At 45.8% G+C, this 27,913-nt stretch overlaps 1 protein-coding gene and 1 long non-coding RNA gene across 6 annotated transcripts; both read right to left on the reverse strand.

The window, feature by feature from the left end:
• Positions 1-2,255: 2,255 nt before the first annotated feature.
• On the reverse strand, positions 2,256-4,651 carry LOC127465172 (uncharacterized). The gene is made up of 3 exons (XR_007901903.1): positions 4,486-4,651; positions 3,779-3,851; positions 2,256-2,623 (listed from the first exon to the last, which is right to left on the reverse strand). It is a non-coding gene; the product is annotated as an uncharacterized LOC127465172 (long non-coding RNA).
• Positions 4,652-10,769: 6,118 nt separating this feature from the next.
• ADCYAP1 (adenylate cyclase activating polypeptide 1) lies at positions 10,770-27,655 on the reverse strand. Of its 5 annotated transcripts, none has more exons than XM_051775556.1 (5): positions 27,640-27,655; positions 14,690-14,797; positions 12,646-12,780; positions 12,058-12,153; positions 10,770-11,192 (listed from the first exon to the last, which is right to left on the reverse strand). In XM_051775556.1, the coding sequence occupies exons 2-5, from the start codon at positions 14,788-14,790 to the stop codon at positions 11,006-11,008; spliced, it is 519 nt and encodes a 172-aa protein (XP_051631516.1). In that variant the 5' UTR covers positions 14,791-14,797; positions 27,640-27,655; the 3' UTR covers positions 10,770-11,005. The 5 variants fall into 5 exon arrangements, with proteins under 5 accessions (XP_051631516.1, XP_051631528.1, XP_051631519.1 ...); XM_051775568.1 differs by lacking the exon at positions 27,640-27,655 and adding an exon at positions 16,163-16,333; XM_051775559.1 differs by lacking the exon at positions 27,640-27,655 and adding an exon at positions 15,153-16,129.
• Positions 27,656-27,913: the final 258 nt, after the last annotated feature.

Here is a 27,913-nt window from a genome sequence, read left to right on the forward strand (position 1 = left end):
AACAAAGCTATCATACAGTGCTTTCTTATGGTGCTTGTTCTAAAGGCATTGTTAGAGAAACAAGTCAGAATGCTCCTGATACATAAAAAGCTGTACTGGGTATAAAAACAAAGTGAAATAGCTTATAAGTCATAGCAAAAAATTTTGAAAAGTCCTAAATTGTAAACAAGACAGGAAGAATGAACAGATAATAATAATTCAGATAAGATTTGTGGTTTTTAATGAGTAGCGACTTTTGCATAATCTCCAACAGCTGACATATATCCTGCCAAGGAATAGACAAGAAATGATACTTTGACTATAGATACTCAAAGGTGTCTTCAGAAGGTGGTTATGCATGTAACAATTTAATTTATCAAATCACAAGAGCATATAGAGCACAATTAAAATGGGATATTCATTGCTAAAACAAAGTTTAAAATAAAAATGGACTTTAAAATAGAGACACTAAATCAATGGATGTCCAAGTCTGTTAAACACTCGTATAAAGGTAGCTTATGAGTAGCAAGTACTTAATTTACTGGTGTCCAGATGCTCATTTTGGCAGAGATGGTCCTTCCACATGCCCAAATTTGAAGACATTTCTTCAACTGTTGGTGACCATCAGAAACAACTGCTGGGATAGCCCTTGGCCTGGTCCATAGGGATGCTTTTAAGGTCTTGCCACCACAACTGAGCAGAAAAGCAGTCAGTCCTTATTTCTCACAATTCAAAGTAGGAGAACAAAGGAGGAACAAAGTGGAGAAACAAAGTTCTTCCTCTTTGGTGCCTTCTTGAGGTCTCTGCACACAGATGGAACAGAACCTCTGGACACCCTCTGCTCCTGCCTCATACTGTGCCTGGTCCCCATGCAGGTGCACAGGCGAGGTGTTCATTACCATTTAAAAAGACCTGTCACCTTCTTATAGGAGGGGAGTCTAACAAACTCCTGCTGGTTTTTGTCTTCGCTGTGTGTACATCCTAATTCCAGGATGAAGTATTTCACTGAGGAGTCAGAGGACGCATTATCCCTCTTTTATCAGTACACAACCCCAGTCATAATGTATGCCCACAGGAAGAAACGTTTTCCCATGCAGGGAATGACTCAGACTAGGTCAAAGCAGTGATACAAGGAGAGTGGAGAAAAGTGAACAGTAACTGCAGCTTATAAAAGGTGGCATTTATCTTAGCAGAGTGACAGCTGCTTACTGTGAAGTTACAAGGGGGTATTGTGATTTTCTGACTCTGAAGCCCACCCTTTAGGAACCACTGATCTGGAATATGAAAAGACTACACATGCTGAAAAAGTCTTTTTTAATGAGACAGGGTCAGATTGTGATGAAGCTCACTCACATTGAGTGGCATTTTCCTTCTCTTTATGGCCCCAGTAACATTGACACTATCATTATCAGGAAAATAAAGCTGAATACAGTGCAAATGCAGTTGCACTCCTATTGGGTACTGATAATTGATAATTAATAGATTTCAACAGATTCAATTAGATTCTAATTTCTTTTTTTTTTTGAATGACCAGCTCTACAGGGAAGTAACAACAGTATGGAGTTCCCCTGGTAGGATTCTTATCATGATCGGGTTATCTAACTGATTATACGTCCCCATGCCATAGTGTTAGGGCTCAGTAGTGTGAGCTGCAGCAAATATCAGGCATGAAGTTGACTCTCTGTTCATAAGATTAAACAATGACTAAGCTTAAAAAAAGCATAAACAGTAGTGTAATAAGGCTGTCATTACAGTATAACTAGAATAAAATGAAACTGTTATAAAAATTAACTACATTTTATTATAGCAAAGCGAAATGCAATCAGAAAACTACTCCCTTTCAGTATAAATGTTCCACTTGCCTGCATACAGTATGCTACAAAAAGTCCTGGGCTTAATCACCTCTTAGCTATATCATGACTCTTTCCTGATGCAAAACACAGCAATGCACCAAATCAGCTAGAGACACCAGAAATTATTAAACATGCATAGTCTTAGAGTCTGGCCAGTCTTCCTTAGTCTTTGTATATTTACTGAGCCAGGAAAAAAAAAGTAAATAAAATTTATAGAAGTTGTACAACAGCAGATTAACCATTTGATAGGTTGTGTCTTGTAATATCTGTTGGGCTGTGCTGGTGAAAGGTGCCCAAAGAGTGTAGAGGAGCACGTGAAGCTCTAACCCACATTGCACAAGAACTGCATCCCACATCTGCCACAGAGGAGATAGGCTCATAACCTGCTGGAAGCAGCCTGGTTGCAGCTCATTTATGGAGAAAGTGCTCTGGTCTTCCCTTGTTCTGGCCGTGAATGTGTTTTCAGAGGTGCCTCTCAGTGGAGGAATGAGCTGGATTCCTCACAGGGCGCAATGTGACATAAACTGCATGACACCCTTGGTCTGGCAGGAAACTCATTGGCCCACAGAAAGTCTCTGGAGGAAAGAGAGCTGAGGAGAATGAGTATGTGTAGTTTTATATCAAACAAGTAGCAACAGAGGTTGTACTGGGTGGGCTGTCCTGGATTGGCCTTGCTCGGCTTCATCTGGTGTTTTTCCCTGCAACTCAGTAATACGGTTTCACTCAGGTATCACTTGAATCACTTGACCAGACCTCACATTTTTCATTTATGTTTTTTAATCTCAGCACTCCTGAAACAGAGATGTCACAAGGTACTATTTGCAAGCTCATCAGCTAACCTGATTTTAAAAACTTGAATAGCTCATTAAACCAAACTCTCTGCTTTACTATAGAAGACCAAAGAACCAAGGATACATTAAAAAATCAAGGAAGGAAAGAATAGAAATTGTGCAGAAAATGTCTTTTTTTTTTAAGCAGTGAGAATGTTTGAGAAAAGCAGAGGTGTAAAGGGAGAAACTTGGAGCCAGAAGATCCAAACTTCCCCTTGATTCTAAACTTAGCTCAGCCACTGGCCCACCGTGCAGATGACTCAGTGCACTTCCTTGAACTTAAATCATTCCTCTACAAAACTTGTTAAAGAAAGACGTCAGTGTAAATTAGATGTTGTGTCTAAGTTTAGCTATGGCCAATACATAAATATCGGAGCTTTAATGTTTTCTCATTTTTGTCTGCTTAAGAAATATGTGTATGTACATGCACATATGCATATATATACATAGCAAGGGAGAGAACGATTTCTTTGTGCTATTTTTGCAATTTTATTTACTTATATTGTTATTTTTCTGGTGACATAAGAGCTCACAACTGATTAAAAGTTTAACCATTTTCAGAGCAGCCTGATTGCCACAACGCCCAAGCACTCTTCATTCTCTCAAACTGTCAGGAAAGTTTCAATCCCAACCAAGCAGTGGGAGCTGAAAGAGTACACATTCAGCATATAACATACATGACGGCTGATTTCTTGTGACACTAATCTTCACTCCTGAGGGAAAGGCAGTCACTTATTCATAACTCTACCACTCAAAAGTAACCATTCTTCTCACCATGGAGATAAATGTCAAAACAGAGACCAGCCATAGGCTGAGTCTAATCTAATCTGTCCAAAATAAATATATATTTAGATTTGTTGTCAAATCTTGAATGGTAAACCCTTTAGCCTGGGCAACTGTTTCCTCAGTCTGCCCTCTACGTCTATAAATATGCATACCAAAATGGATATATGCTATCAGAGAAGCATATTAATCCTGCTAAAAGGGACAGGACATGATGCTGACCAACCTTTCTGATGTGAGCAAAGAGTCAGAAGACAAAGCACGTGACTTTCAGAAACATATAGCAGAGAGGAAAAAAACACATTATTTTTGTTTAAATCTTTCAACACCCACCTGAAATCAGCAGGCCCTTCACTCCCAAATGGCTGATCCAGCAAATAAGAAAAACAAGGTCCTACCTGGATGCCTGTGGAAGATGGCAAATTAGAGGGATTGAGAAATTAGAGGGATGGGCAATCAACAACCAGATGATTTTCAACAAGAGAACATGCTGGATTCTGTACCTGCAATGGGGCAACCCTCGATGTACGTACAGACTGGGCTTAAGAACAATGCTGCAGAAAGGGACCCGGGGGTCCTAGTCAATGACAAGTTGCACATAAGTCAGTAGCGTGCCACGGCAGCCAGGAGGGCCAACAGTGTCCTGGGGTGGATCAGGCACAGCATTGCCAGCAGGTCAAAGGAGGTGATTGTCCTGCTCTTCTCTGCACTAGCACAGCCTCACCTAGAGTGCTGCATGCAGCTTTGGGTACTACAAGATAAAAATTACACTAAGTTATTAAAGAGTGTCCAAAGGAGGGCCATGAGGATGGTGAAGGGTCTGGAGGGGAGACCTTATAAGGAGTGGCTGAGGTCACTTGGTTTGTTCAGCCTGAAGAAGAGGAAATGGAGGAGAGACCTCCCTGTGGTCTTCAACATCCTCAAGAGGGGAAGGAGAGGGGCAAGTACCAATCTCTTCACTCTTGTAACAGGACTCAATGAAATGTCATGAAGCTGAGTCAGGGGAGATTTAGGTTAGATATCAAGAAACAGTTTTTCACCTGGAGAGTAGTTGACTATTGGAACAGGCTCCCCAGGGAAGTTGTCACGGCACTAAGCTTACCTGACTTCAAGAGGCGTTTTGACAACACTCTCAGGCACATGGTTTGGATTTTTGGGGTGTCCTGCGCAGGGCCAGGAGTAGGACTCAATGATCTTGATGGGCCCCTTCCAACTCAGTGTATTCTATGATTCTATGACATCCTGGTATTGAGACACTGGAGGACATCACAGAAGAACTAGAAGTGACTGTCATTTTTCTGTTCCACTCCTCTATTTCATACTGTCAAAAATCTCCATGACATTCTTTCTGAAGTAGAATGCCTGAAAATGACCTCAGAGCCTGAAGAGAAAGAGATCTTCTCTCTCATAAATAAATTATACTGTTTCAGAAATCAATACATCTATTTCTCCTACATATTTCATTATTGAAGTATCAAAACAAACACTCTTGCACAAATGGTAAACACAACTTGCCTTCACTGCTTTTAAACTGGCATATTTTTGGTGTTCAAATATCCCTGTTCAAAGCTAAATCCCATTTTTACATTTAGATAAATCTTATCAAAAGCCAATTAACTAATTATTTCAAAAGATGCATTAGGTTTAGCAGTTCAACCACATTACCTCTAATGTATCATGTACTACTTCTCTTCTGTGCATATTCCAGGTAAGTAACTGAGCCATGGTTTTAGCAAAAAGCACTTCCAAATGTCCCACACAGGTTTAGAATGAACGGGACCTCAGCTATGCCAGGATGCGATTGCCTCTAGGAACCCAAGAGCAAAAGGAGATCTAGAGGCCTGCTACAAGTCACTTCAACTTGCTCTGTCCCAGGATTTGCACTTATAGCTGGGTCAAATTCTTCTTTGGAATTATTATACACATCTGCATTGCAGATGAATTGGGTCCATGTATCACACAAATACGCAAGCAGCATTGCTGGAATGTGTCTACACTTTCTAAAGGTGGCAGAAATGGGTGCCAGGTAACAGCTGAGATAACAAAGCATGGTTGTTGTGCAGGAAAAGAAAGGAATTATTCCCAGAATAGTAGCTCAATAAGGTAAAATATCTGAAAAAAAAAAAAAAGGTTTTAACACTACATAACACAAACCACTACAAAATAGGTACCAAGAACCACTTGGTCACTTCCAGGCCATGGCTTCTGTGCATGCGAAGTAATCATCTGGAAAAGAAGCTAGCTGTGGGAGAGGATTCTGAGCAGATCATGATCTCACAGCAGGACAAAATGGCCAAGAGGGCAAATGCAACCCTTGTTAGCAATGAGCATCCCCTGACGAAGAAGAGGAAAGTTACTACTTTTTGTCATATCCTCAAGGTGATCACTGCTACGTACTGTAATCATTTCTAGTCTCAACAGTTTAGCAAGGATGCTAATAAATACAAATAGTTCAGAAATAGTGCCACCTGTGAAAAATCTTCCTCATGCTGAGCACTTAAAGATCAACCTTACTACCTCAAAGAAAGGTCACAGAGGAGAGTAAATCTCTGCCTAGGACTACCTACATGCAGAGGGAAATCCACAGGCATTAGAGATTCTTCAGCAGGTTACAAATCTCCTGGACTCAAAAATGAGACAAACTGAGACAAGGAGCGGAGTGCTAAACTGCCACATTTGAAACAACTTATCCAGTAAATTTGCCATCCATGCAAGCTTTGCAATCAATACTGCTGTCATACAGAACAGCTCACTCAGAAATGAAATGCTAAATGAAGGACTCCATGAAATCCTATGCCCTGTATTATCTAAAAGAGAGTAGATGATCATAAGAGTCCCCTTGGGTCTCAAAAATCCACGAATGTAGTTCAGAAGACATGTACTTCTAGAGGCTAAGAATGAGGTCCTTACATTTTTCAGATACGTGCTTTCCCCTGAAGGTTTTTCTTGAAGAAAGGCTAAATTATTTATCCTATAAGGGGAGAGTAAGCTGCAAAAATATCAAGTAGCAAGCCCACAAAAGATCAAATTTCTTTCTGACTTTCTATTTTCCTTAACTCTAGGTGAAAACATATACAGACAGTAGATGAAGTGTGTTTTGAAGAAGACTGAAAGGCTCCAAAGGCATATGGAGAGGAGGTCAACAGCCTCATAAGCTCATCTTGTGAAAGGCAGATGCTGGCTACAGCTGGGTTAAAAAACAGGGCTCTACAGAAACTGGCTTTTCTGGTTTTGGTGACCTATGTAGCTCTGTGACAGGTATGGTGTTGTACCACATTTCCTAGGGTTGGAATCTGGAGCAGTCTGTCTGCTCTGTTCAGCTTCCTTTACTAATTGACTGGAGTTTATTATTTTGACTGAATGTGAGGAGGTTTATACAAGCCATGTCTTGTCTGGTCATTCTTGTTCCCTAAGCTGACTTTATCCATTTCTGCTGCTAGTCATATAGCGGCACACAGAACACCGGTAATCCCCACAAAACTCATGCTGTAATACTCAGTATTGCACAATTTCCAGGTGTATCATTTCAGGCGGCAGTTTAAATCAATGGGAACAGAGCTGAGCTTCTTCATGAAGCTGTATTCGATTTGGTAAAGAGGAATTTGAGTAGAGTGAGGCTAGGACCATCTCTATGTGATTTACAGCAGAATTTGCATCTTCAGCAAGTTCCAGAACTTCATGAAGACCTTATCTTTAAGGTGGACCGATCCTAAGCTTCGTTCTCAAGCTACCAATACCAAGATGGTCTTTAGCTAGGATGTCTTAATCACATTTTCAATTTTGATAGACAGGAAATGGAAATGTAGTGTGTTTATGTGTCTCAGCACTGCATAATTACTGAATAAACCTACAAGCAGTTTTTTGCTGTATGCTGTCCTTGGAAAACAGTGACTGGATTTTGTTATGCTGTAAGTCTGGGAAATATCTGTCCTCTCCCCCTCCCCCCAACAGGTATGTTTTGGGATTTTTTTTCATTCTTCTCATCTGATCTGTATTTAATGAGCACTTTTATCTGACTTTGCAGTAATTCCTAACACATACCACTGATGCCATCAGTTTTCTACATTCTCTGGTGTTGTCCAGTTAATCAGTAAAATACTGTTGTTGAAATAGCTTAGAAGGTGAATTCATGGCAGAGAGGATATGACCAGCTTGTTTCAAATTCTGGACTTAAGAGTTTTGAAAAATCAATTGCTAGGAAATTGTCATTTAATTCCTGTGCTTTGTTTTTTTAATTGTATGATCTTAGAAAGAAGTAGAGTTTACTTTAAAGTAAATTGCTGATACTTTACTTACTTGAGTAAAGTGCCGGAGCTACAACAAAAAATAATTAACATAAACAGCTATTGCTAAATTAAAGTGAAGATGAAAGTTTGGGTATCCTCACCTCCACTTTGTGCCGACAAACAACTGTGCTTTTTCGCTGTAGACACCTACTACGCTGTAAAACCTAAGGAACTCTTTGTCATGTTACAGTATAATTTTTTTAGGACAGCTCAGTGTCTATCTTTAATCCAAAGAAAGATGCTGCCGTTGCCCAAGCCGAGTGACGCTTGGAAGCACATTGTCGCATACAGAATGTTCATTAAAAGCGGATTAGGTGAAGATCTCATCAAACAGGCGGGATTCTGCTTAAAATAAACGGCTTCTAAGCACAGGAATTGTTAGAGGAATGGACCATAGGCGCCGACCAGTTTGGTTTGCATATTTTAGAGAGTATTATTGAGCTGGTGTGTGTGAAAGTAGGCTCTTTACTTCAGCAGTTCTGTTTACTCGAACAGAGTAGTAACCATCGATAAAAATGTTAGAGGTCATTTGGTGATAAAATGTGGAGACTTAATAAAAAGATATACCAGGCATGAAACACTGCAGCAGAACGCTGCTTAAAAATTAACTAATTTTAAAGAAATAAATTAAATGAAATGCAGCTTTCACTGTTAGGTTCTAGATTTCTCTCCCCCAAACATTAGACGAAATTGCATTGTTTACAAAAATTTATTAATACAAACTTTACACACTTTATATAACAGTTATCAAAGTCCTAGTTATAGATATCATGTGTGTAATAATACTTTGCTTAAGTTCTTTTTATATTCATTTGCACACAAAAGTTCTCCAAGACTAATATCTACCTACTATGACTGTATCTCAAATCTGCTCAAATTTTGGTAAGGCTGTTGGCGTTTCTAAAAAAAAAAAAGAAATCGTACAAAGGATAATAACCTAGGCGATCACTTCATAATGCTTGCGACTAGCCACTGAACTCTAACTGATAAGGTCATAAACAAAACGTCGAGAGCCCTATGTCATTATACCACAGCCGACACAAACACAGCGCACTCTGCCCATGGCCAAAGAACAGAAGGACGACTAAAACGCAAGCCGATGTGTTGCAGCATCGTAGGGCCACTAAATAGCCATCCGTGAACTCGTGGCGATTTACAAGGTGAAGAGAAGGCACGAAAGCTGCACACTGCGCCCCGCGTCCCTGTGCCCCGGGGGCCCGCCCCGGCAGGGCCGGCAGGGCGGTGCCGGCAGTGCGGGCAGCCCGGGCAGCCCGGACAGGCAGTGCCGGCAGCGCCCGCCCGCCCCGCCGGGTTCTGCCCTCCCTGCTCCGCTCCTCCCGGCGGCCCTTCCCGGCCTGGGAAGGAGGGTTTTACCCGCCAGGGGTTTTTTGGTTTTGTTTTTTTTCCGACGTCTTGGATGCGGGGCTCGTGTTGTGTCTTTGGAAAGACTCTTGTAAGGTTTGTGTGGTGAGCTGGAAGGAAACGGGTACCTACGTGTTCTCCTTCGTCCCCCGGCCCAGGCAGGGGACAGAACCAGCCCCCAGGTGGAAGGTAAGATAGGAGTCCGTACATAGAGAGATGAGGTGAAAATGGTTTATCTCGTTAGAAACCGGACCACAGGTGAACACTACACATTCTTTTATGACAAAAGTTTGTTTTATGAAATAAATTTTACTAAGCAATAAGCCAGAATGTAGAAAAATACATTTTACCTCCAAACTCAATAAACAAGGAACAAAAACTTTCGTAGTAGTGCATAATTCTTTAGTGGTAGCTACAACAGGGGTTCCTAAACTTGTACAATAAGAGCTTGCATAAAACAGAACAAAGGAGTGAGAGAGCGTTCACAATCTTTTTTTTTTTTTTCCAAAAAGAACATAACCCAAAAAGGTGACTCAGGTGGGTTAAACAGAGCTCAGAAAAGTTCGAAGAGAGGATGAGAGGCGGGAGGGTCTACAAGAAAAAGCAATCAAAGAAAAGAGCAACTCCGACCGAAAAATGCAAAGGCAAGAACCCTGCTCATTATTACACATGATGAGAAGCATGGACAGCACTGGAGAGTAACACACTGTACTTTGCATCCAGGTCCAGTACCGAGCTGCCCGGGGCAGTTGGGTAGCGGATCGGAGGTGGGATCGCCTCGTCTTACCTCGACCCTGCGGCACCGGCTCCGGTACCAGCTCCGGCCCCGGGGCGCGCTGGGGGCCGCCCCCGCTCACTTCCCCACTCTTTCCAAACGGGTCCTGTCTCCGCTTTGGCTTTGTTCTGCAACTCTGCCCAGCCAGTCAGAAGAACAGTGCACGGGGCTTAGTACTTACTATCCTTGCTGCTGGTTCGGAATTTTGGGTTGGGGTTTAAGAGTTTGGCTTTCTTTAGTTTTAATTTGATTTTTGCTATTGTTCTTTTGGTTATGGTTTTTTTAACTATTTCTCCCTCCAATAGGCAACAGAGATGCACAATTTGGATCGAGCTGTTGTTTTTGCAAGAGAATTATCCTCTAAGCTCATTGTTTGAGGAGACACTAATACAGATACAATTGGAATCAAATAAAGCAGGAGAGAAAAAAAATAATCGAAATCTAGAGGAAAGGGGACTCTGCCCCATCAGAGAGGCTAGTGGCAAAGGAGCCTGCCTTGAGACTCACTAGGGGAAGTATCTGCTTTACCAATTCTCCCAAATCAATTTCCTCATAATTCCCCTGGGAGCAGGTCATCCTTCTCTATGTACAGTAGCAAATGGTGATAATTAATGTCTTCGACCCTGTTGCGGATAAAAATACTATCCTTTTAATTTCTGTTACAAAAATAGGAGTAATATTCAAAACAATGATTGTCTTTTTTTTTCTATTTATTTTATATAAAAACATAAACAGCTCAGCGAATTCTTGTTCTTGTGCAGGCTTTTCATGAAGAATTGTTCTTTAGTATTCTTAGTAGTATATATATATATATATTTATATATTATATATAACTTAATGATTGGTCCACAAAGTAGATCTGTGCGTTTCTCTAGTGCTTTTGTACAAAAGAAAAACAATATTATTATCAAAATATTCATTTAATGGCTTTACTTCATACATAAATACATGTTTAGATAACACAGGAGCGGTGATTGTTCAGTCAGTTTGGAAATGACTTTTGTTTTTGTTTAGATTTTTTTGTTCTTGTTGTTGGGTTTATCTCTCTCTCTCTCTCTTTCTCTCTCTCTCTTTCTCTCTCTCTCTCTCTCTCCCTTAGGACTTTGTATACACAGGAGTGGCTGGTTACTCACATCGCTACAAATACGCTACTCGGCGTCCTTTGTTTTTAACTCTTTGTTTATACCTTTTCCCCAGGACGGCTGCTAAGTATTTCTTGACAGCCATTTGTTTCCGGTAGCGGCTGTAGCTGTCCGTGAAGATGCCGTCTATGTGCCGCTTGGTCAGCGGTTCCGCCTCGTCCCCCAGGCCGCCGCTGGCACCGCTGCAAGCACCGAGAAGCACAGCTGCATCAGGCGGGGCCGCTCCGCCCCCCTCCGCGCCCCTCCGCACCGCCCTGCGGCCCTGCGCAGCCCCGCGTCGCCCGCTGCCCCGGGCGCAACACGTTGCGCGTAAGATGCGCGGGGAGACAAAGGCCGCGCCGAAACCCGCTCCCGACGCGGTGCGCGCCAGTGGCGGCGGCGGGAGAGACAATATCTCCCCACCATGAATTATTCATTGCGGCCGGGAAAGCTGCTCTCCCTGGGGCTTTATTAACGTGTTACCTTCTGCCGAAGGGCAGCGGGTGGCACCGGGCTCGCCCCTGCCCCGCTGGCGACGGGGAGCCCCGGGGAGCCCCGCCCGCCAGCTGGGGCTGCGCCGGGCTGCAACCAAGTTCCCCCCACCCCCTCTGCAGCCGCGCCCTCGGTCATTGCTCCCCATAAACTGCTCCCCCCACCAAATCGTGGAGGCTGCCCAAATTCTCAATTTTAAATCAGTTGATTATAAAAAATTATAGAGACATAGATATACACACACACATATGTGTGTGTGTGAGAGCGTGTGTGTATCTATATCTATCTATCTATCTATCTATATGCCCGAGCGTATTAACCCAACCAAACCTCCACGACCGCCTGAGCTGACAACCGGGCTCACGCTGCGCCGAGAGCGGACCGGGAGCCGGCCGGGAGCCACGGCCAGGAGCGGCTGAGGCTTGGGGAGCCGGACTCCCCCAACCCCACCGCGGGCGCAACACGTTCCCGACCCCGGCCGGGACAGCCTTATTCTCCCCAGCCACCGCCCTTTCAGCGTCTCCGCTCCAGCAGCACCAACGCCCACCGCAGAAAAGAGCAAGCAGAGACCCTTACCCGACCCGCTTGGCCATCAGGGAGTGCAGATATTTCCTGGCGGATAACTGGCCAAGGAGTTTCCTGTAGGCTTTGTTGAAGATCCCATCGGCGTGCCTGGGCAGAGGGAAGAGCCCACGGGTGAGCGACGAGGCCCGGGAGCGGGCTGCAGCCGGTTGCGGGAGCCCGGGCGATGACGGTGACCATCCTTCCCCGCCGGCGAGCGGAGGGCGGCATCTCCCCGCGTCCCCCGGGACCCCTCGTCCCCACCCAGATCCCTCCCCGTCGCGCTGGCTCGGTTCCGCGCCGGCTGGGCATTTCTGCTCCGTTTGCGGGAGCATCACTAGCCCTCCCCGGCGCGGGTGGCTCCCCCGCTCCCTCCCCCGTGCTGCTGGAGGTAAGGCGGCTTTTCCATTTCTTCTAGGTTTTACACTGAGCACCCGGACCCGGGCAATGTGGTCGTTTGTTTGGGTTCGGGATTTTTATTTTGATGTTGTTGCTGTTGGCTTGTTGAGTACCATTATTATTTTTTCCCCCCAATCGGCTCTGTCAGACCCGTTTTGTTCCCGGCTCAAAATTCACGCCTGACACCCCGCGAGTTGCTGTCACCTCTTTTCCGGTGGGTAATACAAGGTGTACATCTCGCCGATCATGGAGGACGGATTCGCTATGCCGAGGGGTTCGTGGTCGTAGGCGAAGTCCTGCAGGGTGTTCCCGTCCTCGTCGTAGACTTCATCCTCCAGCCTGGCAACGAAAGCAGCAAGGAGAAGGAGTCAGCCGGGCTCCGCAGGGCGCTCCGCTCCACTCCCCGCTGCCGGCTTCCGACTGCGTCGGTGACCACCCTTCGTCGGAGCCGACCCGGGCACCCCGGGAGCCCCGTCCGACTGCCCCCATCCCCTCCTTGCACCCGCCCGCTCCCCATCCCCGCCCTCCGCCTCCTCTGCGGGGCAGGACCGCGGAGGAGGGAACACACCCGCCGTCAGACGTGCTCCGAGAAACCCCCCAAACGTTGCCCCCCCCTCGCTCCCCCCGGCCCACGCCCCGGCCCGAGAAACAGCTCCTCTCTGCCACAGCCAGGGTTGGTGCTTGCCGAGCGGAGCGCAAGCCCTCGCAGGCTGCCGCACACACACGCGTTCGTGTGCCAGGGGCTGGGCGGGAGCCGAGCAGCCTCCGCGGCGGAGACGGGGCGGTGAGCGCCAGCCTCGCCGCCGGGGCCGGGGGCCTCGCCCCACTCCTCCTCGCAGCGCCCGCCGGGCCGGGGAGGGCTTCGCCGCTTGTTTTTCGTTGAACGGTGGCTCTGCACTTTGAGATCGCGCCAGTTTTGTGTGTGTCCCAGCCCCACCCCGCCCCCCATGCTCTCTGCCTCCCTCTCTGCAGTACGATGTAGGTCATTGCACGTTACAGGCAGCTATTTTTGTCAGTGAGCTTTAGCAGAGGTATTAATAATAGATGCCGCTAAAGTGTTCCACTCTTGCTAATTCAGGCGCTTGAATGAGGAAGGCCGGCTTGCTGCCGGTTAATGGCCCCGCAGGCCACCGAGCCTGCTGCCCCCAGTCGCACTGACCAGGGAGATGAACGGGGCTGCTCTGAACCAGCCCCGACGGGCTCCCGGTTACTGCAAGGACACCTCGGAGCCCCAAAAAGGACACCCTCCTCGGACAAACTTGCGCGCCCGGCATGCCCCCCCAACCCGCACTCACAGCTGAGCCGCACGGCAGTGACCCCCGCAGGGCACGGCGGAACAGAGCCAAGCGCCGGTGGAGCAGGACGACAGCACCGAACCCAAACCTCCCCCCAAACCAAGCAACACCGGTCATCCAAACAGGCGACAAGCAGGGTGGGACGAGGCTGCCATCGGCCGTCCCGTACCGCGTACCCTGCGCCCCCAGCCGCAGCCCAGCGTGGGATACTCCCTTGTGCCGATGCCTCTGGGTGTCCCCCACTTGTCCCCCACTCCTGCCCCAAACACAGTGGGGTTCAAACGCCCACGACTCCCAGTTGGAAAGTGACAGCACAGGCACCAGCCCACACAGCAAGACAACTCCGGACAACACAGAAAACCAAACAACCTCGTGCCAGCCCCTCTTCCCTCTTGGGAAGGACTGTCCTATACAGTCAGGTAAACAGGGGAAGAGACTGAATTCCCACCCGCTCCAATGCCGCTACACGAACCATGACAGCTCTCACATGCTTGCAGACAACGGCGCACCAATCCCCGCGCCCCGCTCCCCCTGACCCGGACAGGCGATGCTCACCCTGGGCGAGCTGCGGGAAGCCGGAGGCGGCCGAGGCCCCCGCAGGACAAGGGGCAGGTGGGGAGGAGCTGCTGGGCGCCGTCTGGATACAGCAGGGACCTCGGCCCGCTACAGCCGAGACGCAGCAGAGCAGGTCCCCCACTCCCGGGGACAAGGTTTACAGCGCCGGGATCCCAGGGAGCGGCCCTGAGGGATGCCAGTGCTGCAGCCGGGAGGGGTCATACGCCGGGGCGGAGGGGGTGGGCACACAGCCTAAGTGGAGGGGTTTTCCTTTGATGACTCTCCGCTACATCCCCTTCCACTTTTCTCCGCAGTAAGATTCCGTTGCCCTTAGCTAAGCTGGGGCAGCGGGGGCTGGAGGGGTCCCGACAGAGCCCCCGGAAAGGGGACGGACCTACCTGAGTGCTGGGTACTGAAGTCCGGCCGCAGGTGAGCAGTAGACGCTGCAGTGCATTATTATGCCATAGACCAGGAGTGCTAAGATCGCTTTGCTACACATTGCCACTCTGTGCGGGAGGGAAAGGAAACCTGCTGTCAAAAAAAAAAAAAAAAAAAAAAAAAAAAAAAAAAAAAAAGCAAAACCCACCAAAACCCAAACAGAAAACACCACCAAAAAAAAAAGAAAACAAACCACCCTACGACCCACCACGCCCCCGGCCTTGCCTGCCGAGAAGGGAGGCAGTGTGTCTCCGGGGGACAAGAGCCCTGGGCAGCCGGGTGCTAGCGCTGAGCGGCACGGAGAGGCACGGAGGGGTGCCCAGCGCAGAGCGCTGCCGCCGGTGCCCGCCCCGTCGGTGCCCGGCCGCCCGCCCTCCCCGGGACCGCTGCGGAAAGGCCCGGAGAGCCGCCTCGTGTCCTTACCATTAAACTCTAGACACCCGGCACTGAGAGCGTTTGGCTGTGAAACTAAACCGGCAGGTCTTGGAGAAAAAAAAAAAAAAAAAAAAAAAAAAGACCCAAAATAGGGAGGGGGAGAAATCGAGCTCTCTCCCAAGTGGCGTCCGAAAGGAGTTAAAACCCTCGTGGCATTGCCTCTTCGATGGGTGAAGAACGCGCAAGATGCAGAAGACGCAAAAGCGGCAGCAGTTAGTTGTTTGCTGGTTTTAGGGCAATTCACTCCAAAAAGAAAAACAGAAAGAGGAAGGGGCGAAAAAAGATAAAGGGAAAAAAGTTTGCAGGTAGCAGCACAGATCTGGAGTGGGGTCTACAAGGGAAGGGAGAAAGAGGGATGGAGCGATATGTCGCCTGAGAAAGGAGCGCAGAAGAGGGAAGAGAGCAAGCGAGCCCGGGAGGGAGCGGAGGCGGGAGCCGCGGGCTGGCTGCGTGCGATGTTGTCTTCCCCAGATCTCTCCCCTCACTGAGCGCCTGCCTTCAGCCTTCTCTTCTTCTTCTCTTCCTGCACGGTGGCTCCAAACTTGACCAGCCTTCCGCAGCCTTCCGTCTGATACGCAATTAGCAAGAAAATCTTTGCAAACACCCCGCTTCAGCAAGAGCCCTCTTCGTAAACATTTGCCTGCTTGTTGCCTTAGAGGACGGGCAATATTGTTTGTTGCCCCCGTGGTGGTGTCCGGATTTTTATTCATGAATCAAATGCCTTTTTTTTTTCCTCAGTCACGTAATAATCGGGTATCAGAAAAGACGTCACCACCCCAATTCCTCAAGGAACACAGTTCTGTGTCGTCCTCAAAGATGAGCTTATCAGGAGTCATAAAGCTTCTCATAAACACCAAGTCACACTTTCCTCTTCCCCCCCCAAAAAAAAAATTAGAAAAAGAAAACCCAACCAAACTCAACAACCAAACAAACACGCAGAAAACCCCCACAACCTATCCCACAAATCTAAAAGGATGTTCGCCACGGTAAAGTTTTACCTGAGATGGGAAGGGGCCAGGAGGGGGAGGAGGGCAGTTTGAGGCGGTGTGGGGGTCCCCGGATTTGTCGGGCTCTCCGCGTCTTTGCTCCGGGTCTTTCCGCGGGGCCAGCTCAGCCCACGACGCCGCCCGGGGCCGCCGCTGGGCACAGGCCCCCGCGGAGCCACCCGGCTCTGAGCGCGCAGGCGGAGCAACCCTGGCGCGGAACCCCCCAATTCCACAGAGATTGGGGGATACAAGCGCTTTTTTTTTTTTTTTTCCCCGAGTCCTTTCTTTTTTTTTCTTTAAGGAATGTTAGTGTTGTTCCCATTACGCAAGGCGCCCCCCGGGGAAACCAGCAGCACCCTGCGTGTATTGAAGCCGTGGGGCGTGAGGGACGAGCCCCACGGCCGCCCTGCAAGGAGGGTCCCACGCGCGGCCGGCACTGGCCAGGGGTGGTGGGGGAGGCTTTCCTCCCGCTCACGCCTTGTCCCGACCCTCCCCCTCCTCTCCGCCTTGTGCAGAGACAGATATGCAGCTCGCAGAGCTTGGCAGAGCGGGAGGGAAGAGCATCGCCATGAGGGGAAAAAAAAAAAAAAAAAAAAAAAAAGAAGTTGATTTGCCGGAGGGACCGGGAAGGAAATCCCTTCTCTGGGGACTTCCCTGCCGCCGGAATAATTTTCCCCCCAAGTGTTGCGCCGGGCGCGGGCCACCGGCGGGCTCTCAGCAGCTGCGATCGCGCTCGTCTCCGCGCTCCCCTCCCTTCGTGGCCGAAAATGTGCCCTTCATTTCCGAGAATTACCCAAAGAAATCCAGGCTGCAGGAGCCATTACTGCATATTTTAATTATTTCGATCATAAGCAGAGAGTTCAGGAAGCAGCAGTAATACAGTTCTCCTGTTTCCTATTTGAATGGCTTTGGTGTAACATGCTTGGATGAGTTATTTGAGCCCAAATCGATTTCTCAAAAACAACAACAACAAAAAACACACCATACAATTACGTTCCTATTACGGTCATTTAAGGTTTCAATATTTTTCCGGAGATAAAGGTAATTTAACGTGAATGAACGATTCCCGTACAAATGGCCATCGACGCGATCCCGGGCGGGGGGACAGGACTGGGAACGGAGCGGGACGCTACTACCCCAGCTGTCATTCCCTGTCGGGCGTGTCGGACCGGGAAGGTCCGGCGGCACGAGAGGGGACGGGGCAGGACGCCCGGCGGGGCTGTTGAGGTAGGGGGTAGTCCGTGGCTCCCGCTAGGGAAGGGGTCACTCCACCGCTCCCGCTGGAGACGGCGCACCCTGCGGCTCCCGCTGGAGTTGGGGTCACCCCATCGCTCCCGCTGGAGAAGGGGTCCCCCCCCGCTCCCGCTGGAGAAGGGGTCCCCCCCCCCGTTCCCGCTGGAGAAGGACACCCCGCGGCCCCGCCCGCCGCTCGCTCGGCCCGCGGGCGCGGACGGTCCGTGAGCGGAGGGCGCCACCGCGCGGCAGCTCCGCGCCTGCGGCCGCGCCGCGAAGCCGCCGTCGGGCGGGCCGGGAGTGCCCCGTTCCCCGGCTGGGGGGGGGTGAGGTAAACCCTCCCGCGCTCCCTCCGGGCTCCCGGGCCCGGCTGTGAGAGCGGCTAGCAGGGAAGGGCTGCCCGCTGCTCCCCTTCAGCGGGCTTTGGGGGCTGGGTTTTTTTTGATTTCCTTTGACGTGACTCTGGGACAGCAGGTGTAAACCAGGGCTTTTCTAGAAACCAGCTTGGCAGGGATTGTGTGGATAGCGTCGGTTTGCAAGCTTGAACACGCAGTCAGTCTAAAGAACAGGCAAAAGCATTCCCTCTTTCTGAAGAGACTAGAGTCACAGGCAATACATTGTAAAGCTCTGTCTGTTTTCACTTTAGAAAAGCTACTTTCGGTGACTTTTGATTTACACGGCTGCATTTCCTCTCCTCCTTCCCAACTGGCCCAGATCCTTACAGAAGGTACCAGGATACCTGAAATAATAGGTGTAAAGATTCTCATAAAACAAACCTGCGGCTACAGACTCTATGTAGCAACCCAGTGCCACCCTGGTAGTACTGTGCATGCAGGAGAGATGTCAGAATGGTTTGCAAAAAATACAGCTTCTAAGCTCTTCAAAGTGAGTGAATAACTCACACACAATTCATGTCAATAAAAGTTTCATAGCACCTCAGTCCACGTCACAGGAGCTTGTGTGTAATGTGAATGTACATATGGCATGACTGCAGTTGAGCCTGAGTAAATAAAGGTTTAAATCTGGTCTCCACGTACAAGTAAATTTCTACATAATTCTGTCATTTCAAGGCTGAGAGGGATTTAAGGTTTATAATACTTGCCTCTAAGGCAAATTACTAAGGCAGCATCTGAAGAAAAGTGGGGGGTTTTTGCTGGCAGAATTTCCTTCATCTTTCTCCTACCAGCTTAAATTAGACCTTTTAATTTATCTGACTATTCTATTTTAAATATCTATTTTATTAACTAGAGCATTATAATTCTATAGATGTTTCTAGGGGAGCTTACATTCTCTGATCCTTGTTAAGCTTGATTGCGACTGACTGCTGTAAACCCTACCACTATAGCTTTAGTTCAAAGGAGCATATTTCATCATATACCATGATGGGTATCTTTTTCACTCCTCAGAAAACCCCTTTTTTATATTTCTGCATATTTTATAAAAAATACTATGAGCAATCTATCAAACTGGACTCTATTGGTCCATAAAGCCAGATACCTCATGCACACCTGTTGGATACCCAGCCTCTGTATTCATATTTTCTCAGTAGATCCCATCTTAGCTGCATATTTTAAAAGGAACCTGGAAGATTGATATACCTGGGATACATAATTTTATCATGAAAGGGCACATGTATTTCTGCCAATATAGGAAAGGATGAAATCTTCTTTCTCAAAAACAAGCAATCCTGCCAAACCAGCTGTCTCTCTCTTACACACACACACTATGGGTTTATATCCTATCTTGTTATTAACTCTCCCCAGGCCTCCTTTCTTAGTGGGATGGCTTAGGGAACCCATTGCTGACCAGTATGCCAAAGAGTACATCTGCATCAGCTTCATAAATATAACACCCACTTTTATCTTTTCTTGGCTTTCCAGGCTCCTCCACCTCCCCAAAGGCTAGGAAAGATGGACTTGTGAGAGGGGAGATTAACCCGTCCATGAAGTCTGTACCTGTGGTCATCTGATACTGGCTAAATAGGAATTGCCTGGCAGCAGAACAGAAGTTATTAAAACTCAAGCAGGAGAAGCAGGGCTTGGCGGACATTTCAGCACTTCCAGTTGAGACATGGCACCCACGGTGCCACACCCACTTTCCTCAGGGAGGCTAGATGGCAATCAACTCAGGGACAGACATAACTGAAGTATTTCATTCACAGATTTGTTTGTCTTTTATTAAACCATTCCCTTTCATGATTTCTTCAAGTAAAAGCAGCAAAATATTTAGGCACACTGTAGAAAGCATACATATCTGTGTGCTTTCTCATGTCTGAAGGGTCAAAGCTATAATCCAGAGAAGCTTACTCAGCCAGGGATGTTCTGGGCAGGAGGTACAAGCAGAAAAAATAGAGAACAACAACCAGGAACAGTACTGGGACTGCAACTGTCTCAAGAGATGATAGAGGCAAGCCTCACCTGGTGGCCAGGAGCCTAGCCAGCCTCTTTGCAGGTGACCACCAACCATTAGTGAAGTCTTTGCAAGAATCTTCCAGATAATTCCTTGCTGCCTTTTATTTCCAAGCAAATAGTTACAAAAAAATTCTCAAACATATGCACTCTAAAGAAAAAGACTGGGATTTTTTTCTTTTCTTCTCTGAAGTGAGGAGGCAGGACAATTATTCCCAGGGGAGCAATGTAGGAGCATCATCAGTGCAGTCATTCTGCTCTTGCTGCTGCTTAGAGCTCACGGTAAGAGACAAGGTCAGTAGGTTGCCTGTGTCTTGCATGATTGTCCACACAGAAGTTCAGTGTTCGATTTTACATCGTGGGTGTCCTCCTCCCCTTGTTCAGTAAATTAAGGCACCTGGCTATGACAACAGAGTCATTCCCATCCAAACACGCAGGCAAGAAACTCACTTTCTAAATGAATGAAAGACCAAACAGAGGACTTGGTTGCACAAGGAGGTACCACCATGGTGTGTCTGTGAGAGAAAATTTCCTTGCATGGCTAATAAATACATTTATAATCTCCCATCTTTCACCCAAATAAACTCATATTCTGCAAGAGAAGAAAAAAATTGTCCTTGATGCTTGATCAATCATTTATATATGAAGAGTAGAGAAATAAATTATGAAAGGCAAACATCAACCAAAAAAAAAAAGATTTTTTTAAGATTTAATATTCAAAAGGCCTATTTGACACTGAAGTCAGCAACCTACAAAATGCCACTAAACATCTTGCTTATCCACACAGCAAAATAAAAGCCTTTAGCACTGGCAGCAGCTCTAGGTCCATTCCCACTCTCCTTTCCATTCAGTCTAATGTTCAGGGGGAGGGTAAATCCTTAAGCAGATTGAATATAAAAAGTTTCACAGAATGCTGCCAAGCTATGATAATTTCTACTGGACAAATAATAGCCACAATATTTTTGTGTTCCAGGTTGCTTTAGATGCAGATATAACCCAAGGTGAACAACAAGCACTGGTTTTGTACCCAAATGTGACAGAATTTTGGGTACACCTTTAGAAACAGTGCCATGTGCCTGTGTCCTGAAACAAAAATCCATCTGTAGTTCTGAGGTATTGCTAATGGCATAGCTAAAGTTATTCATAGTTTAGATTTACCAGAAATAGTTGGAACAAATTAATAATGAATTAGAACATTTCTTATCATCGCAGGGAGTGAGAGGGAATAAATAGAATCATCCATATTTTCTTATTACAAAACAGTGTGCAGCCTATTACCAAACACTAATTTAGTGTTGCTTGTGCTGGAAAACTGTTGAAGGGTCCCTGGCTCCTGACAGCGCAGCTTAATTCAGTCTGACGGGAGCAAGGCTGAGCAGAAGCAGGCCAGGGCGGGCAGGTGAGGACCATCCCAACAGGGGTGAATCCCAGCCTGCCAGGCCCGGGTGCCGCTCAATAATTCCAATTAACCACGCTAAAGATGACAGAGACGGGTCATGCAGAGCCCAGTAAATATCAATCAGAACTGCATATTGTGATGAGAGAATAACAAAGTCTTTCTCATTAAGGAAAAGAGAAAAGACATTTGGTTAGCTGTGGAAGCCTGTCCTTGGTGGCTCATGCACCCTGCAGAGCAGTGTCTGCTTTGTGGAACTGCAGTCCGTGCTAGCCACAGCCAAAATTACCCTGAGCATGGGAGCCCTTCATGTGGCTTACCTCCCCATTCTGTGTGTAGTGAGCAACAAGGAGAGCTCCCGCACCCCTTTGCAGCACAGGAGTGCCTGCGCTCCACCAGATGCACAGCTCCAGAAATACAAAGGGCGTGGGGTGAGACTGAGGAGCTGAGTTTGCTGAACTCTGCCACGAGTTGACTGCATAGCAGACACTGGGGCCACCACCCAGACACTGGGGCCAGGAACCAGCACATAATTTTTGGCTGCTCTCATAACTGGGACATTTGAACATGTTGCACAGTTGTCCCCAGAGAGGCCCTGCCTTGGATTTCTCATCAGCAGCCCACATCTACAGCCACCTCTCTGTCTGTGTGAGACCAGGGGCCATTTTAGCCCCCAGTTACCTTTAACTGCCAGTTTCTGGGCTTCCTGGGCTCTGAAACATGCCACAATCAAGCAGCATGAAATGAATATCTGACTACATCTATCACCCACTTGGGGATGTTTAAGGGCAAAAGCCTGTAATTATATGGCAACATCTCTATTTTAAAACATTTTTTAAAATTTATTTAATTTCTATTAAGTACTTGGGTCTACTTAGCCTGAAGAAAAATGGGTGCTTCTTAGTTTTTTATACTTAAACATAGAACAAAGAATTTCTTGTGTGTGGCCTTGTGGTCCGATCCATCTCTATGCTCTAATAAAATGCATTTCTGTAACAGTTGAAGCAATTAATCACTTAAACAGAATTGGATTACAATCCCCATTACTAGAAAATCTTTAAAGTCAGGCTAGCTATCTTTCTAAAAGATCTCAAGCTATTGAGCCATTCTCTGCCCTGCTTTATGCAAAGGTCAGACTGGATGTTCGTACTGGCCTCTTCTAATGTCAAAAATCGGTCTCTGACCCTTGTAATATCACAGGAAAGACTCTCACTGATTACAGACAGAACTGCACTGGATTTATTGAGCCTTCTCATTAGGAATGAAGATTATCTGCAGAAACTCCTATGCGATTTCGTAACTCCAGGTACATGCTTATTGAGCTCATTATGTAAATACTACTGCCTTTGGTCTTTTTTGAATTTCATAGGAGTTTGCCAATCACAGCACAAACAGAAGTTGCTAGGACATTGCAAGACTGAACCTGCTCTTTTGACCCCCAAATCTGTGTTCAGTCTCCAGAGGTAACTGTATATGTCAACAGTAACAACAAAATTATAAAGTAGGATACTCTGTAGATATGTTTAAAAGCATGAAACTTTAATATCATATTTTTCACTGTAGTGAAAATCCCTTTCCTGGGGATTTCTTGCTACCAAGTGCAAGTATATAATTGACTTTGATATGTATCTTCAGAAAAGAAAGAAGTTAATTGCTTATGATTTGGGGTCATTCTTTGACATATTTTGCTCTACAGCAAACTCAATTTTCTTCTTAGTCTCAGACTTGAGATTGTTCTACTATGTATATATTGGTTTTAACAGTCTGAAAAGAATGTTTTACCATTGCATAAATAACTGTAGTTAGCTTCTCTGATTCGCTATCTGAAAGTGACATGAATTTGCTCTGAAACACTGTAGACAACAAATAGGAGCAAGGAATTGCAGAAATAACATTATCTTCTCATCTAACACTAACACTTACAGGTATTTTGTCTTTTGGTTTTGGTTCCGGTTTGATTTTTTTTTTTTAGGACTCCACAGAGCAATACCCTTATATGTTTCACATATCTCTCTGGGAAAAAAATAATTTAATCACATTCAAAAGCAAGCCATTGTCAAGAACATTATTTATTCAAGTCTCTCCTTTGTGGAAAGTAAATAACTGGTTTTAGTACATCTCCTGACCTTATCTCTTCAGATCAGTTCTACCAGTTCTATTCTGAGCCAGGGTTTGTTCATTTCCACGTAGCCTCTCTTTCTTTCCTCTCATTCCCAAGGTAGAATATTTTTGTTTAATTAAAGGTAACCTTGTTTGCTACAAGGTAAATACTGGAATAGGGGTATAACATTCTATTTATAGAAGGGGAAAATATTTGTTCAGTAATGAGAAAATGATGCTAAAAACCCTATGTCATAGATTTAGAAAAAATAACTTTTATTTTAGATGAAAGACTAGCTACACATGGTCTGACGATGATATGCCCATACTTAATGTGGGTTCTTCATATTTATAAAATAGGCTAAAATTATGTAATAATTTCCATCTGAAAGTGTTACTACTAATCTCACAATACATTTATATTATCCAGTAAACTGTGAAATACAGCAAACTCAGTGACTTCCTTGGGATCACATAGCTAAAAACGAGGAATAGTTCCAAAATAAATACCTGACCTCATTCATGTCAAAGGCAAAGATCCTAAAGACTTTAGTGGGGTCAGATGATCACTTTTGGCAATCTGACTCCAATGTTTTTGCCAGTGATGGAGGTTTACCACTCAGGAGAAATACCTCCCAGGCCTCCCAACTCTCAGCGCCATTAAGCTACAAAGTAACTTATCTGCTAATGAGACTGTCATGGGTTCATGGGAGTCTAGTATTTAGCCTCAGCAAAGAGTGAGTTTAGTTGAAGAAATTCCTGTCCCACCCCACAAACTAGTAGTAGAGGTGATGGCCTCTACCAGTGCATGTGCAAATCAGCAACACTTAAATGGTAAAGAAAACATCTCCAAAAAAAGAAAACGTACAAACATTGACATGAAACACTAGTGAATTCGTGCAGTTGTTGCCAGTTTGAAGATGATTAATAACCTTGAACTAAACTAAAAAGAATTTAAACCACATTACTCATCCTCAGAGAACAAGGTAATCAAAGAAGACTTTGCAACTGAGCAAAAGCTGTCCTTCAAAAGAAATGTTTCCCCATCTTCCAGTGTTGATTAGTGAACAATACTGCTAGTCATAACACTCAGTAGAGTTGGTGTCCTTTCTTGATTTTCGTGGGGGAAGAAGAGGTAGTAAGGAGAGCTGAATCACGAGCTTTCCTCATATTTTTTCCTAATGAACAATAGTGCACACAGCTGTTCTGGAACACAGCGACAGGTAATGTCAGCACAGCCACTTGAGTGCATTAGAATGATGACAAAAGTTCCTGAGCATCAATCCAGAGAGAAAAAGCATAAACTTGCTATTAGGATGTGAAGAAAAGTGTAATGTCCAATAATTTCTCGTTTTCCAAGTCTGCATTTAGTATAAGTAGCAAAACCTATAGTAAATACATTTTCAGGATCATTCCTCCCCATTTCTATAGATTCCACAGGATGGAAGACAAACCATCCCAGAATCCATGATTCATGGTTATAAAATATAGGAATGTTTAACTGGGAACAGTGCCGCAAAACATCAAATCCTGGAGGTAATTTGTGCTTTGCTACATTAGTCCTAAGCCTAAGTGAGCCCGCAGCAAAAGGGAAGCTCATCTTGAAGAAGAAAACAGCTTTTCTGTTCCAGTTAAGTAATGTAAAACTGAAAGGTCATAGAGATATCAAACTGCAATTTTTTTAACCAGTAAGAAGTGGAGAAAAGGTGAGGGGGCTGTGGGTTTCTGCTTTCAGATGTTTTTTTGGAGGGAGCAAAGTAAATTGAAGTCAGGTACAGCTCTTTAATTCCATGGAGATATGTGAGCAGAGATCCGTGAGCAAAAATCAGAGCAAAGCACTCACAGTTGATTTAGCTCACGGCTGCTGCCTTACTTTTGCTGAGCACTGCATACCTGCAACTCCCAGTGAACTATTACATGTCACTAATATCCCTAAATGGCCTGGAGTCCTATTTAGGAAAGCAGGAAGTTTTAAATATGTAAATAAAATGAATAGGAGTGTTGAATGTTTGCCTTCCTTGGCACTGGGCTGTTAATGAGACCTGCATAATACCAGCTGTAGGAACTGTTTATTTCACAGTATCTTACACCTTCAGATTGTCTTCCAGGTGAAATGTTGAGGCAGGGGTAAAAGGTAAACTTTCTAGGGGTAACACCTTCACACTGCTTTTCCAACAGGACCAGAAAAAGCTCTACTTCTGATAGAAATTCCTAATCCCTGTTTGCACAAAGCACCTGAAAGTAAGTTATAAGGAAAACCTTGTCTGTGAATGAAGCAGTATTGCACAGTGAAGTTCACATAAACGTGTTCAAAGAAGACCTGTGATGCACTTTTCAATAACTCAACACCAGATTCTCTTTCTTTCACATCCTCATCACTCGGTTTTGCTTTAGCAGTACAAGATGTATCCACCCATCTTGTCCTGTTCTATCCTGTTGTGTCCACCCTCAGACAGACATAAATGTCACAGATGCATCATATACAACAGAGGTATCACGAATATACCAAGGAGGGGTTTATCTGTGAGAGAAAAGTCCGATTTTATTTCCACCATAGCATCACCAAGCTGTTGATGCAGAAGACTGTGGCAACCCCCTGTGTAAATGATTTTCTCATTTTGCTGGCTGTTAGATGTGTTACAGATTAGGCTGAGAGCAGCAAGACTAGAAGGGCTGAATTAGGAACATCTGTTGCTTCTTTGATCTCTCACACCCATGTTGTATAAGATTTGTTGCAGCCACATGAGTGCTGTGGGCATGGGCAAATTCCTCCCACTAGATGCTGGGGCTTTGGCTAACTTAGTGAAGGGCTTGACATTTTATATGTTTGCAAGGCATCTTCAGATGCCACTGACCTTGTAAGACAAAAAGTGATGGCACTCCTGTGGGGATCTGAAAGACAATAGGAAGGGAGGATTAGTGCAGGAGTAGGCGTATACCCAGGCTGGTTTTTACTTAGCCAGACTCAGAAATAGCAGTCTCAAGGACATAGCAGCCCTGGCTTTTGCACACAACAGTCCTTACAGTCTATCCCATAAACAGCTCTGCAGACTGGAGGAGATCAGCACACAGTGGGAATACGCGGCCAGATGCTACTCGACGGCAGACATTTGGTGGAGGAAGAGCAAACCTGTCATGCCACCTTGTGGTTGGCACAGGGGGATGCCACCCCTCCTGCTCCAAGCCACGGTCTTACAATAAAAGCACTTTTGCCTCCTTCCAGCTGTGGGGATGTCAGTCTAGCACTTTCGGGCGGGTGTGAGCCCTCACCGCGAATATCTCCTAGAGGCACATTAAGGGCCTGAGTCATCCTGAGGTGCCCTGGGAAGCAGCAAACAGTCTCCAAGGTGAGTGGGGGCAGGCACAAGTGCCGATCCCGCTGGCTCTCCCTGCGAGCCCCATGGAAAATAACCTCCCAGTTTGGGTACACGGTGTTCTAAGTGAGCTCCATGACTGGCCATGGTGAGAAAAACATTTTCTTGTTCTCTCCCAGTGCATTATGAAAACCCACTAAAAGGTGCTTTTCGCACCACAAAACCTTTTAAAAGGATTCTGTCAACACAAAAGCAACATTGACAGCAGTTGCCTTTAAATGTACTTGAGTCTTCAAACTCTGAAATATGGTTCTTAATTTTTTTTTTTAACTTTCCAGACTTGGCCTACTACCAGGCTTCAGAGAAATGTTTTCTGTAATTGCATGAGTAAGAAAATGCATTGTGAGATTAATGCACATAAAAGTTATTAAAACAATTTGTAAACATATTCTTCACAGAATGGATATTCAAGTACATGGATCTTTGCCTCAGTAATAGGAGGAAAAATTTGCTGTAGGAAAAATTTGCCAGGGATATTGAGAGGAATATGAGTCCCATTAGCATGTGGTGCCCATGTCCCCAGATGGTCAATGTTTTCTGCTGTATGTTCTTTCTCTCCTCCTTTACCCTTCATCCATGTGTATCAGCATCCTGGCACTGGATGCAAAAGGCTGATTTTTCTAAAACAGATTTTCCTCTGCTTTTGATGATATTAAGAGGCAAGTTGCCACGCAGAAAGCAACATACCCATCTCATATACTTCAAGTACATTGCTGTCCCTGGAAAAACATATGGATGGGCCACCACTTTCATCCTTTCATCCCTCAGCAATTAAAGAAGTAATTTTTCTTAAAAATGGGTGGGCACTCAGAGTTTTGTCTTCTGCAGCTTCTCTCTTGGTTCTCATTCTGATCACCTCATTATTGTAAAACTTTTGTAAGTGCTTCCTATAGAGCAATTTCAGCATAGGAATTTGCAAGTCAAAACAGTCAATTAGTTAATACATTACAGGTCTTTCATATTTTGGAGACTACCTACAGAACCGGCCACTGCAGCATGCTGTTAAGGAAGAAAAAAAGTAGAAAATCTTAGTGCTGGTACTGCTGAGAAGGAATCATGCTACAGTCACTTTTTGTACTGAGAATAGGAAGTATTACAGTATTACAGTAGGAAGAGCCCACCGTTTTGGAACAGTACTAACCACCAGCTAAGTTTTGTTTAAAAAGGTTTTTATTTGTTCATTCAATAGGAAGCATCAGAGACACTAATAGCTAAAAATTAATTACCCTGCACCAAAATATGCTGCTTCCGG

The sequence above is a fragment of the Manacus candei genome, unplaced genomic scaffold, assembly GCF_025592945.1.
Source record: "Manacus candei isolate 608988 ecotype Guabito, Panama unplaced genomic scaffold, ASM2559294v1 h1tg000008l, whole genome shotgun sequence".
Taxonomy (NCBI): Eukaryota; Metazoa; Chordata; class Aves; order Passeriformes; family Pipridae; genus Manacus; species Manacus candei.

Excerpts from the sequence above, each read along its gene's own strand:
- ADCYAP1 (XM_051775555.1), bottom strand. The coding sequence starts at position 13,428 with ATGACCTACATCGTACTGCAGAGAGGGAGGCAGAGAGCATGGGGGGCG. Across the intron at positions 12,781-13,126 it reads GAGGGCTTGCGCTCCGCTCG|GCTGGAGGATGAAGTCTACG; the intron begins GCAAGCACCAAC and ends TTTCGTTGCCAG. Across the intron at positions 12,154-12,645 it reads TATTACCCACCGGAAAAGAG|GCACGCCGATGGGATCTTCA; the intron begins GTGACAGCAACT and ends CCCTCTGCCCAG.